General features: G+C 38.2%; 1 protein-coding gene across 3 annotated transcripts; it reads left to right on the top strand.

The window, feature by feature from the left end:
* Positions 1-5,438: 5,438 nt before the first annotated feature.
* LOC110961862 (N-acetyllactosaminide beta-1,3-N-acetylglucosaminyltransferase 2-like) lies at positions 5,439-13,505 on the top strand. Of its 3 annotated transcripts, XM_022209635.2 has the most exons (4): positions 5,439-5,668; positions 10,094-10,228; positions 10,858-10,946; positions 11,036-13,505. In XM_022209635.2, the coding sequence occupies exons 3-4, from the start codon at positions 10,911-10,913 to the stop codon at positions 12,257-12,259; spliced, it is 1,260 nt and encodes a 419-aa protein (XP_022065327.1). In that variant the 5' UTR covers positions 5,439-5,668; positions 10,094-10,228; positions 10,858-10,910; the 3' UTR covers positions 12,260-13,505. The 3 variants fall into 3 exon arrangements, with proteins under 3 accessions (XP_022065327.1, XP_022065328.1, XP_051802475.1); XM_022209636.2 differs by lacking the exon at positions 10,858-10,946; XM_051946515.1 differs by having other exon boundaries at positions 10,094-13,505.
* The last annotated feature ends 258 nt before the right edge of the window (positions 13,506-13,763 follow it).

The raw sequence follows: 13,763 nt of genomic DNA, 5'->3' as shown, positions 1-13,763 counted from the left end.
AAAATTGTTGGTACCCCTCAGTTAAAGAAGGAAAAACCCACAATTCTCACTGAAATCCCTTGAAACTCACAAAAGTAACAATAAATAAAAATTTATTGAAAATTAAATAATCAAAATCAGCCATCACTTTTGAATTGTTGATTAACATAATTATTTAAAAAAACAAACTAATGAAATAGGGCTGGACAAAAATGATGGTACCTCTATAAAAGATTGAAAACTATTTGACCAGAGTGACATGATTAACTCAGGTGTGTCATTTAATTGACATCACAGGTGTTTCCAAACTCATAATCAGTCAGTCTGCCTATTTAAAGGGAGACAAGTAGTCACCCTGCTTTTCATGGAGAACATGAAGTTGTCTGGATGACCCCAAACTTCTGAATAGTAGTGGGGTAAATATATAATTGAGGGACTTTGAAGTCCATGGGATATATCTTGCCTTCATTTTTATTAAAAGTAAGAAAATTATTTTTATGTTCATTATGATCTTGTCTCATTAAGTTCCATAATTATTCATTATGGAAACAATCACCTATTAATCAAAATGACTGGATATCACTAAAATGTCAAATAAATAATCATCCAAATTTAATACCAACCACCTTCTAATGAGCGAAACGATAATAAAATGAGCTGATTCGAAAATTGTTTTGACTGTTTGAAATGATCATGAAAGATATTTATTTTTTTTGGCAATATATCAAATTTTATATGGAAAATAACAAATTATCTGTGTCCATGAAATCACTTTCCACTAAGTTCCCCGTTCCAAAAACACCTCTCCAGGAAGTGTGTTAATTCTGGATCACATGACCTGCTCCACATGATGTCATTTCCTCCTGAAGACTGGCCAGACTCCAAGGCTTTCTGATTTATTTAATATTAAGTAGTCAACAGGTTTACGACAATATCTTTAGAAATAACTTTTAATTTCAATTTTACTCATTTGTATATATAATATTTTCTCTAAAAATGCCATGTAATGTTCGGTTATAGGTGTCCATGTTGATTTTAGGCCTGAAAACAGCAAAAATGTCCACTATCATACAAAAAGTCTTGCAATTATATATTTATAGGGGTGTAACGAAGTGGTCAACTCACAAAACGATACGAAATACGAAACAGGGCTGACGATACGAAATACTCACGAAATGAAATAAAGATTAAAGAAAATCCCTAACAGTAGGAAGTTATGCAAAAATCTCATTTTCTTTATTTTCGTCCTTATGCAGACATACAAAAAATAATGTTGCATCAGTACAAAATAAATAACCGATTTATTTGATGAAGGAGCGGCAGCTAATTCCTCAACCTCGTCTTCCTCCATTTTGAAGCAAGTGTTTTGCTACGGTAGGCGAGGAGGGTCAAAAATCATCAGTCTCAGTGGTGTGCGGCGCACCTTCGCATTTTTTATTTCATGCTTTTATTTTGTGCGTCTTTAAATTTTATTTTTCCATTTTTTATTTCGCAAAATTTCATGGCACGAAATTTCATTACACCCCTATATTCTTTATTCTTTATTCACAGGATAACCCCTTGAGATGAATCATCTCATTTTCGAGGGGGTCCTAATCATTAAACAAAATAATAAGACAGAGACAGTACATGCATTGCACAGTACAGACTGTAACAAATGAAAAACAAATAAAATAAAGTTTTAAATTTACCCAACTCACAAGCAGACACCTACCACATACAACATACACACCATGCATATACACATTCACACACCCACACAAACTCCCATGGGGCAATTAACTCTCCTCAAAAATTAACAGAAAATAGTAATAATGATAATAATAATAATAATAATAATAACTGAATAAAGAAAAATAGGTTAGTACAAAAAATATATATATATATACATATATATATATATATATATACATACATACACATACATATAATAATAAAAAAAATACACATAAGTAAATAAACACATACAACGAGCAAAACTAAATTCAAAAACAATTACAAACATTTTGAAAATGTTGCAGAACAGCATTTTTAAACAAATTGAAGGACATTATTGAGCGGACAGAGGTAGGAAGATCATTCCAATCTGAGGGAGCTTTAAAACTAAATGAGAGTCTACCAATTGCTTTATTGGTCCTCGGAGTAACAAAATATATTTGAGACACATGTCTCAAATTATATAAAGATCTAAATGGAATTAAATATTGTTTTAAATAATATGGGCACTTGAAATGAATACATTTGAATATAAAAAGTAACCAGTGGAATTGCCTTCTAGATGATGGAGTAAGCCAGGATAAATATTGATACATCTGACAATGGTGGGTTCTAAAGGGGCAGCGAAGGATAAACCTGCACAGACTGTTATATACAACATTAAGTGGCTGTAAAATATTAAGCGCAGTGTTTTGATAAATTATATCACCAAAATCTAAAATAGGAAGTAATAATTGAGTAACAATACGTTCTCGAGCAGAAAAAGTGAAGCAATTAATTGAACGGTAAAGTAATTTCAAACGATATAAGATTTTGTTTGTAATAGAATTAACATGAGAATTAAAAGAGAGAGTGGAATCAAGCATAAGACCTAAATATTTTACTTGCTCTAATGGTATAATTGGAGTTGTATCTAAATATGTGAGATCAAGTTCACGGACAGTGGTACAAATGTTATTCCACCGAAATAACATTGAATGAGATTTTTTTTGGTTGAGTAAAAGTTTATTATTTTGAAGCCATAGCTGCACTGCATCAAAGTCATGTTGAAGTGATTGTTGAATTTCAGTAATGTCAGATTTTGAGCAGTAAATTACAGTATCATCTGCGTAAAGTTGAATATTACAATCTGTGCAAGTAAGAGGGAGATCATTGATAAAAATTGTGAACAAAAGAGGACCAAGCGAGGAACCTTGTGGCACACCTCTATCTACAACCTGAAAATCTGAGTAACTACCTTTAAAGAAAACACATTGTTGGCGATGATGCAGGTAAGAGTTGAACCAAAGCAAAGAATGTCTGTCAAGACCAATTACATGAAGTTTATCTAAAAGGAGATAGTGATCAACCATATCAAATGCCTTTGTGAGGTCTAGAAATAAAGCACCAGTAAATAAATTATTATCAAAACCAATAAAGATATCATTAGTGAATTTCAATAAAGCAGAAGTTGTTGAGAAGTTTTTTCTGAATCCAGATTGAAATGGAGATAGTAGGTTATTAATAGATAAGTAATCAGATAGCTGATTAAAAATAATCTTTTCATAAACCTTCACAATACAATTAATAATTGAAATTGGTCTATAGTTTAGAATATTGCTCAGATCACCCCCTTTATGAAGAGGGATGACCTTTGCACATTTCCACATAGAAGGCACTTCACATGTAGAGAAAGATAGATTAAAAAGGTCAGCTAAGGGGAAGGAAAGAATATGAGAGGCAATCTTAATAAAATTGACATCAATACCATCAAGGCCTGAACTAGCATTAGAAGGGAGCTCACTAATAACCTGCTGAATTTCAATTGGACTGACTGATCTAAAACTAAACAAACAACACTTAGTCTGTATGTCTAAGGTTGGCATAGATTTAGGTAAGGTTTGCAGTTGAGGTGTTTTAGAAAAATGCTGACTGAAAGCATTTGCAATACCCATTGGATCGTTAATAGGCTTGTTATCAATACACACATTACAAGATAAACAATCAGATTTACCCAATAAATTATTAAGTTTTTTCCAGAACTGTTTAGGATTTTTAAAGTTATCAGATAGACTGTTTTTATAGTAATCAGATTTAGCTTTTCTAGTAAGAGTTGTACAAGTGTTTCTTAGCAATCTATATGTTTCCCAGTCAGCAGGATCTTTGGTAAGACGGAATTTCTTTCCTGCTTCATCTCTCTTTTTAAAGAGATGAAGCAGATCACGATTTATCCATGAAAGATGGTGTCCCTTAACTTTAATCACTTTAAGAGGTGCATGTGTGTTTATCACTGTCAGCACCTCATTTTGAAAATATTGCCATGCATCATTAACATATGGTATTAATTTTAATCTATTCCAGTTGATACTTGATAAATCACTAATAAATTTATTACAATCAAAGTTTTTATAATTTCGAACTGTTATTAATTTAGGAGGCAAACGAGGAAGTTTAATTTTCCAGCGACAGTAAATAATACAGTGATCGCTGAAACAGTTAGATAGAACACCAGATTCCACAAATCTATCTGGGTGAGTTACTAGAATTAAATCTTTTAGTGTTTTAGTTTTATCAGTAATTCTAGTTGGCTCTTGGATGAGTTGGGAGAGGTTTACACTATTGAAGATATTGCGTTCACGGGCTGAAGATGGAGAGAGCCAGTTAATATTAAAATCACCAAGTAGTACAAATTCACTTGTTTGGCTAATAGATAAAATAGTAGATATGATATTTTGCACTGAATCAAATGGGGAGTCTGGAGGTCTATAAATATTTCCCTCTATAAGGTGCTTATTTTCATGTAAAATTATTTTAACAAAAAGACCTTCAAAGCTAACTGGTTTCACCTCTGGTAGAACGAGTTGTGACTGTAAACTTGAGGAAACATATGTAGCTACTCCACCACCTTCTTTCGAACCTCTGTCCGCTCTGTACAGCATGTAATTGTCTATGCTGACATCATTATCTAGATCATTGATAGTAAGCCATGTTTCAGAAATAGTAATAATGTGAGGTTTATTGTATGTGAGCCAGGCCTTAAGATGATCAATTTTATGAAATAATCTATTTATATTCACATGTATAATGAAAAGTCCATTAACCATACTCAGTGTGAAATAAAACATAGAAAAACATTATGCAAAGAAAACGCAAACAACTCATGAGAGAGCCCCCAGCCACACTTCCAGTCTCAACACACTCACACACAACTACACATACAGACCAGCAAATACATACAAAACACACACACACTTGAACAAACATTTTTCAACAAAACACTTAAAATTAAAACTCAGTCTGTATTACTAGCAAATAAAATTGTATAATTATATCTGAGGTTCAGAACAAAGAAATGGTCACAGTTTAAACAAGCCTTTGCACTGTTATACTTGAAGTCTTAATATGTAAAGAAAATAACTTAAACAAAACAAAGGAGAGAAAAAGCGCGAGAGAGAGACTGAACCTATTAATATCATTTTTCAAAACTCAACAGAAAAGATATGGCTACATATCAGAGCACAGCAAACCGAAAGGAAAAAGACAAAAGAAAAGCTGGGTCGATATTCTGACCCAGCGTTTATCTGATATCTTAAATACAATAAACTTCATCATCATCGCCTCTTTCTCAGGCCTGTCTTCATGCATCCAGTGTCTCATCTTTACTCTTCAGTGAAACACTTAGTGTTCAGGGGGCTTCCATCGGGCCCCGGGCTCCAAAGCCGCTCAGTCCGCCTCTGGCCGCCCTGAAGCGGCAGCAGGCTGGGAGGAGCCGCGGCGCTGCGCACTGGAAGGACGCACACCTCTATTGCACCTTCCTCCACTCAGGGAAACACCGGTGCGAGTTTGGTCACACTGAGTGAGTCCGGCTTCACACAGTTATTGTTTACAGGAGGACTACCGCCCGTTCAGATCAGCAGCACCCTGAAGGAAGCTCTAATGCAGCTGCAGCCTGTTGATCAGCGCTGGAGCCCGAGGAGCGGCGAACCGGAGGAAGGTCGGTGTCCCACCAGAGGAGTGGCTTTGTGAACTTTATATGGCACGTTTGAATAGGAGATGCTAAAAAACACTAAATAAATAGAAAAGAAATAAAAAGGGCGATTTTTCCTGTTTCGGGACATCGTACTGAATGATAATTATCCGATAAAACATGACAGATCGGACCTCAGAGAAATGACTTTAGAACGACAGGACGAGTCTGTCAGCTTCAAGATATTGGCTAAAATAACAGTCAGTAAGGTGTCAACCAGCTCCCCCACCTGAATGACCTACAGACGTTACACATTATTTCGTTAATGTTTGCAGTAAAGTCTGAGCTGAAGGTGAAAATGTTAGAATTCACCTCACGTCTCCTGAAACTCACACTAGGCACTGTGAAAGTTTGTGAATACATTTCTCCAAACCACAACATCACCTGCTCAGAACAGGAAAACACCCTTCACAGGAACGTATTTTTTCAGCTTAATAAATTTTCAGCCTTTTATTATAGCAAACACAAATTCTTTTTTTTTTTTAGTTCTTTCATTACTTTAAGCCTGTTCTTTAATAGCTCACGTTGAATAAAATGATCCCTCTGCAGCTGGAGCCAGGCAGCAGGACAGCCTTGCACAGTGGGAGTGGAGGCCTTTAAGGTGACACAAAAGCAATTAAAAAGGGATCAGTGAGCAGGAAAGAATTCATCCATACTCTAACCTGTGTGGATCAGAGCAGTTTCTGCTCAGAGCAGGTTTGCTGTGGTTTTCAGAAAGTTACAAAAGTGTGCTGCCTCAAATCTTTTTTTCCTGTCTGAGCACCTTTCAGACCGGAAAAGCAGCATTCAGCGGATAGTTCACTGGACTTTAACCCTTACAAGGCCATGTTATTTTATATATATTTGCATGTACAGCCGTATTTCTGGAGAAGTACACATACTAAAACCACCTAATCCATAAAAATATCGATCAAGTCTTGCGAGGTCGCATTGTCGTAGACGTTGGCCATGTTGAATATCAGCCGGTACGCGGCCCCGATAAGAGCTTCGTAATTGCGGCTTCGTTATAACGGCTCATATGGCTTTATCGTTTGAAAGAAGCAAATTTGGGGCCAATGTTTATGTCTTACCATTGGTCGACTTAAACATACGGGTGTGTGCATATTTTATGTTGATTAGCAATCCTAAACAAGTCACACGTGTTGAGCAGAGAATGTTCGGTTTTGGCTGTGTGTAGGAGTAGGCGGGAAACGAGTATACTCGGTCCCGGCTTTTTAAGGATTAAAGTGTAGCCACCGTTGATTTCTCCCTCTGATCAGGGTAAAATACTCCTGAGTACACAAATGTTGGAGAAAAATACACTGACTGTACTGCTGGTACAACTGTGTCAACATTGCACAACGTAACATTTCACAAACTAAATACTGTATGTCGTAATACATCACTTACCGTTTTTCTGTGCTAATTTCACGTGTTTTGGTTCCAAAAAATTGGCAATCAGTTACAAAAAACACATAGGAATATTACTGAAGGACCTGTAAGAAAGAATCTGTGGTTGTTTATGGTTTCAGTGCTTTTGCTTCACACATGGCTTCTTAGACAGACTCAGTCCTCAGCATGGAGGACATAAACCTTCTAGAGAGATGTTCTACCACTTATCGCACTGTTTGTCAGCTGCTCCTAGTTGGAGGGTTTGTGCTTTGATCTCCCTTTCTGTTTCAAATATTCCTCAGTTGTTCTATTGTATTTACGTTGGCAGTCAATCAATCAATCACATTTTATTTATAAAGCGCCTTCCAACAGCCAAAAGGAGCACAAAGCGCTTCACAGAGTAAAATAAAATAAATAAGTAAAAACATTTTAAGAAACACACAGTGCTAAAAGGAGCTAAGCGTCAAACGCTACACGGAACAGGTGTGTCTTAAGACGACATTTAAAAACATTAAGTTCAGAGACGGACTGTAAGTGCAAAGGAAGAGAGTTCCAGAGCTTAGGGCCAAGAACAGCAAAAGAGTGGTCACCAAACTTTCTATATCTTGCCCTGGGGACAACCAGGGAGGTGTGGCTAGACGAGCGTAGTGTCCTGGCAGGTTGGTAAATTGCCAACAGCTCTTAGATGTAGGGGGGGGCACGCCCGTTTATGGCCATGAAGACAAACAACAGGACCTTGTACTGGACTCGAAAGCGCACCGGAAGCCAGTGGAGTGCTTGAAGAACTGGTGTGATGTGTGAGTATTTTGAGGAGTTGGAGATGAGATGTGCTGTTGCAGACATACTTGGTGAGATTTTGTATTTTATTCTTCTTTAGAAGCTCTGGTGTGATCTTGGCAGCGTGCTGTATTATTCAGGCTGTATTATTCCTCTACAGAGTGGGAGTACTCTTGTCAGCCGGTATTTTGATAATCTAGATGTTCATGACGCCGACTACGAATGTCATCTCCCCATAACTTTTGCACTCATGCAGCCCCATATCATCACACTCCCCTACAGAGCTTGGGACTGTGCATTCCCTGTGGTAGTCCTGGACAGGAACACAGAACATGCTGGACCCCGTCTTAGCCCAACGAATTCATCACAGTCACAGTTTCATCTTGCATTTCTGCCGAAGAACAATATATTTTAGGTCATTATGCGCTGTCCTTCACACTGTCTAAGTTGTCAGCAAAACTCTGATTTCCACTAATAACTCCTGTGCCAAGTCTAAGCTACTTGTCAAAAATGTTTTTCAGAGCTAGACTGTGGAAGTAGCACACTGTCTGTGGTGGCATCTTAGAAGGATGACTCACTGTGGCTCTGATTCTTTCTACTGTAGCTTGTTTTACGCCTCCTGATTAACGCTGCAACCGAGTGATTTTTAGTTGCTCACTAATCTTCCTGTAGGATTATTGTGAAATCTCACAATCTGATCTTTCAGTTTCTGTGGAAATTCTTTTCCACGTGGAGGCATGACGTGACCGGGGCATTTGGGTGGCAAACTGGTTGGTTGTTTGGACGAGAAACTGAGCCAAAAGTTCCCCTAAGTTGCGAATGAGAAACATATTGTAAAGCTCTTTGTAGAACCTAGTTAATGTTAAAATTTTGGTCAATGTATAATTGAGAGAGTTTTGAAGTCCAAGGGATATATCTTGCATACATTTTTATTAAAAGTAAAAAAGAATGCTTTTTATGTCCGTTATGATCATGTCTTCACAAATTCCATAGTAATTTATGACGGAACCAATCAGTTATTAATAAAAATGACTGAATATCACTGAAATGTCAACTAAATAGCCGTCTGAGTTTAATACCAACCACCTTCTAATGAGCTAAACAATAATAAAATGAGCTGATTCAGAAACAGTTTTGATTGTGTTTTTTATTAAGTTCAGATAATCATGAAAGATATTTCTTTTTGGCAATATATCAAACTTTATATGGAAAATAACAAACTGTATCTGTGTCTGAGAAATCACTTTCCACTAAGCTAGCCATTCCAAAAACACCTCACCAGGAAGTGTGTTAATTCCAGATCAGATGACCTGCTCCACATGATGTCATTTCCTCCTGAAGAAAAGACTGGCCAGACTCCAAGGCTTTCTGACTTATTTCATATAAAGTAGTCAACAGGTTCAGTACAATATCTTTAGAAACAACTTTCCTAATCTTTCTGTAAAGTGCCATGTGGTGTTCAGTTATAGGCGACCATGTTGATTTTAGGCCTGAAAACAGCAAAAATGTCAACTATGATACCTGTCAGCTATGTTACAAAAAGTCAAGCAATTATATATTGACCAAGGTGCTGTATGAGTGTAAACTATTTGCAGATAAATTCAGCCCATTCATCCTAAACTGAGTTTAGCATTCACAAATATATTTTATAACCATGTTCATGCAGTGATGACAGATTTTCTTTTGGACTTGTGCTTTCACTGTAGTCTATCTGAAGCATGTGTTTTTGGTTGCTCATAAGAGGAGATATTCTACCACTCCACCTAATAGTAACACAGTTTTGAGAGTTGATGCCATTCTTAGTCGTTTGACATTGAAATGATATTGCACAACAGTTTACTCAGCTCTGTTGTGTACTGTACGTAGTTTGGTCAGCAGCTCTACAGATGAAAACATGAACACACCTGACAGGACTTGCCCTGGAAGCTACAAACATACTGTCAGTCCGTACACATGAGCAGGCAGGCAGGAAATCAGATTAGGCTTAAAAACCTTTTATTCTCTCTTTGACATTTCATCGGGGTTACTTTACCTCTGTGTGATGAGTTCACATTATCGATCTCCTGGCAGACCAAAGGCTTGGAGAGATGAAGGATTATTAGCCAGATCTCGTTTCTAGTGGACTGATGATGTCAGTCCTGTAAAAACATCAGTGTATCACATTTCAGCTCACAGTACTACTGCCTCTTTGAACACGTATTTGTAGCATTTAGCCCAAAAACTTTCCCTTTCTTTCTGTTTCAGTGCCACTGTGTTAAATTCCTGATGGATCCAGAAACTTCAAAAACCTCCTCCATCCTGGAGCTACTCCATGTGAGACCAGTAGAGGTGTGGGTGTCCATTACACCCAACTGACACATCATCTCTGCCTCAGCACAGGTCAGTAATATGTCAGTGATACTGTGCATGATGAGCTGTGCTGAACTGTCCTGTCCTGTAGATTGTTATAGCATTCATAGGTGTTCTACAGTCTCTTACTGTGTAATGTGTGCCCAATAGGAAAGTAGCTACAGAAGGACTCATGGCATTAGGGGGGCATAAACACTTGCACTGCATGATTAGAATATTTTGAATTTAGCTGCTTATAACGCATGTCTTTTCTTTGCCCCAGGAAAAAGAAGTCTAACTTTTGTGACAGGAGATGAACACAGTCATTTTAGTCATCTTTTTCAGGACAAATATATGTATTGCTAACTGAACAATTAGTTTCCTGTTTCGTGAACCAGAAGGTTATTAATATTAATGGCTCTTTTGTATGTGCATTCGGTACACAATGCCACAGCCTGCTGCCAGCATGCTGGTGTCATGTGCACGGCTGAATTGGAAACGTGTGATTCCTGTCTGTCACTGTTGAATGAAGTGAAGGAGGGAGTGGATGAGATGAGAAAAAAAATGTTCCTGGGTCCATTCCTGAAGGATTAGGGATGAAAATGTGGCCTTGTATGCTGTATGTGAGCTCTGAAACCAAACAGGAACAAATCAGGCTTACCATTTTTGTGCTGTAACAGATTTTTCCAGTCTTCCTCTCGTTTAAGGCTCAAGGATCAACCTACTTAACTCGATGTTTCCGAATGTCCCTTTATATCCTGGCTTTGTTGTAAGTTCACCCACCGTGGACTGGATACTGCAGATATTTCTGACTGAATTTATGTCATTTTAAAAAGAAATCTCTCGTCCTGTGTCTAGATGCCGAGGGGAGGCAATATGCAGTTGACCTGCAGGAAAGCAAGGCTGCTCTGTGTGGTGATAATGTTCAACATCTGTATTTGTGTCCTGATGAGTGTGAAATGGAACCGAAGACGTCACGATAAGGATCCCCGGAAGGTGCGAATTCCATCCGAGAGGTTTTGGCGCCCACAGATAGCGAGTGAATCGTTCTGGAACAAGGAGCAGCAGCGCCTGGACTTCCTTTACAACCCCATCATCAACTCTGCACTATCGGACGACTCCCTCGTTGTGCTTCCAGATTGGTTGAATGACACCGGACCACTCAACCCCTGTGATCCTGACTACAGAGTCTTCACCCAAATCTCGGACTACAACTCCTTGCCGCAGCGCTTCCATGACTTTCTTTTGCACATGCGCTGCAGAACATACCCCATGCTAATAAACCAACCCCATGTTTGTGATGAAAGTCCCTTCTTGCTAGTGGTAGTCAAGTCACTGATCCCACATTTTGATCGTCGGCAGGCCATTCGTGAAACATGGGGAAGAGCTGGCGTCTTCGCCAATCGGACCGTGGTGACGGTGTTCCTGCTGGGCAACACCTCGCCGTTAGACAACTTTCCAGACCTGCTGGGGATGCTGGGACATGAGGCGAAGCTTCACAATGACTTGCTCCAGTGGGACTACAGAGATTCTTTCTTCAACCTCACCCTGAAGGAGGTCCTCTTTCTCGAATGGTTCAGTAAACACTGCCCTCTAGCTCAGTATGTTCTCAAGGGCGACGATGACGTGTTTGTAAACACCTTACAAGTTATTGACCTTCTGGAAGGCTTGTCAGACAACAAGGCTAAGGATTTGTTCATAGGCGATGTTATCAGTAATGCAGGTCCACACAGAAACGAGAATCTGAAGTACTTTATCCCAGAGAGTGTGTTTGTGGGCCAGTACCCGCCTTATGCTGGTGGTGGAGGATATCTGTTGTCTGGAGAGTTAGCAATACGCCTTTACAATGCATCTCAGCAGGTAGTCTTGTTTCCCATTGATGATGTCTACACAGGGATGTGTCTGAGGAAGCTGGGTCTGGCTCCTACGAAACACAGCGGCTTCAAGACTTTTGACATTGATATAAAGTACAGGTCCACCCCCTGCATCTACAGGAACTTGGTGCTGGTTCATAGCCGGAAGCCACAGGAGATTATAGAAATCTGGCCGTGGATTGTCAACCCTGAGCTGGACTGCCAGTGAACTCTGTAATTTTCCATGATTTGTTCCTACTGTTGATCTTTGTTCATTTTTAAGCAACTTTCGTCTCTTTAAAACAGTGCTTTCAGTTTGACTTTATTTGTCTATTTAATTTGATATTTTATTCTATTGCTCAAACTGTAGTGTATTCATGGAAATGTATTTGGAGAATCATTACTCCAAAACTTGAATTTAAAATCTTCTGCATAAAGGGCATTACCCTCACTAAGGCTGATGGAAAAATTGGATGTGCCTCAAGTATCAGCCCAAGCACAAACTCCCTGAATGCCTGCTAACTGGACACACATGCTAACCTCCCAAGTTTTGGCATGCTAGCTGGCTAACGTTGGTGTGCGCTGTTTTGTTAGCACCACATAGTTTGGAAAGTCTGATTTGGAAAGTGGTGGATGATGAGTACAACTGTTGCTGCAACTAACTGCTACTTTCTTTTTTGATGAATCTATTAATTATTTCCTTGTCTATAAAATGTCACAATCTGGTGAAAAATGTGGTTTAGTGTTTCCCAAAGGCCGATATGATGTCCCAAAATGTCCTGTTTTCTCCACAACCTAAAGCTGTTCAGTTTAATGTCATTAAGGAAACCAGAAATACACACATTTAAAAAACTGGAATCAGAGAATTTGGAGTTTTATTCATGAAACAATTCTCAAACTAAGTTATTATTAAAACAGTTGGCGACTAGAGTAATAGTTCGATGAATTAATCGATTAATCATTGCAGTTCTGCTCCCAAGTTAGCTACTACATATGCAAGGTGACGGTGAGTGTTTGTGTGTAACACAGTTAATACTCATTGAATTTGAAGTTAGATTTGTAGACGTATCCCTTTTTGAAGTGAAATATTGTTGAAACTTGCTGATAATGTTAAATCAAAGTCAGGATATCACTAATGTCTGTATAAATGGTCAGAAATTCCTCCAGTGCTACAGCCTCCCACTGATATTAACATCACCATTTGCAATGTATTTCCTTTGTGCATATTTTAAAATGTTTTTAAGTTTTTACTGCTGTTTGAGATCTTAATTATTTAAAGCTCAGTCACAGCAGTGTCAGAGGACAAACACATCGTTCATTCAAATTTCACATTTTTACAGTAACAATGAGATACAACTGTGACATCGCTGCACGTACAGCAGGGTATTAATCCTGTGTGTGTGTGTGTGTGTGTGTGTGTGTGTGTGTGTGTGTGTGTGTGTGTGTGTGTGTGTGTGTGTGTGTGTTTGTGTTTGTGTGCATGCGAGTCTTAAAAAAGCAATAAAGAGGGTTTAACTCACTTGAAACGTTTTTTCAGCATCACCTCATGCGTAAGGACCAACCTGTCTTCTCTTTTCTGTGTTCATCTTGTTTAAATCATTTTTGACACCCCCTGCTGCACCACACACACTCCCAAACCCACATATTGCAATAACTCTCTTGTTTTTGTATATTGTGTGTTTTTTTAACCAATAAAGTTTTGGTAAATAATTTAAAAGCCTTTGATTTTGCAT

This window comes from Acanthochromis polyacanthus, chromosome 3 (assembly GCF_021347895.1).
Source record: "Acanthochromis polyacanthus isolate Apoly-LR-REF ecotype Palm Island chromosome 3, KAUST_Apoly_ChrSc, whole genome shotgun sequence".
Lineage (NCBI taxonomy): Eukaryota > Metazoa > Chordata > Actinopteri > Pomacentridae > Acanthochromis > Acanthochromis polyacanthus.
Note: the sequence above shows the minus strand (reverse complement) of the source record. Positions and strands in the feature narration are given on the sequence as shown.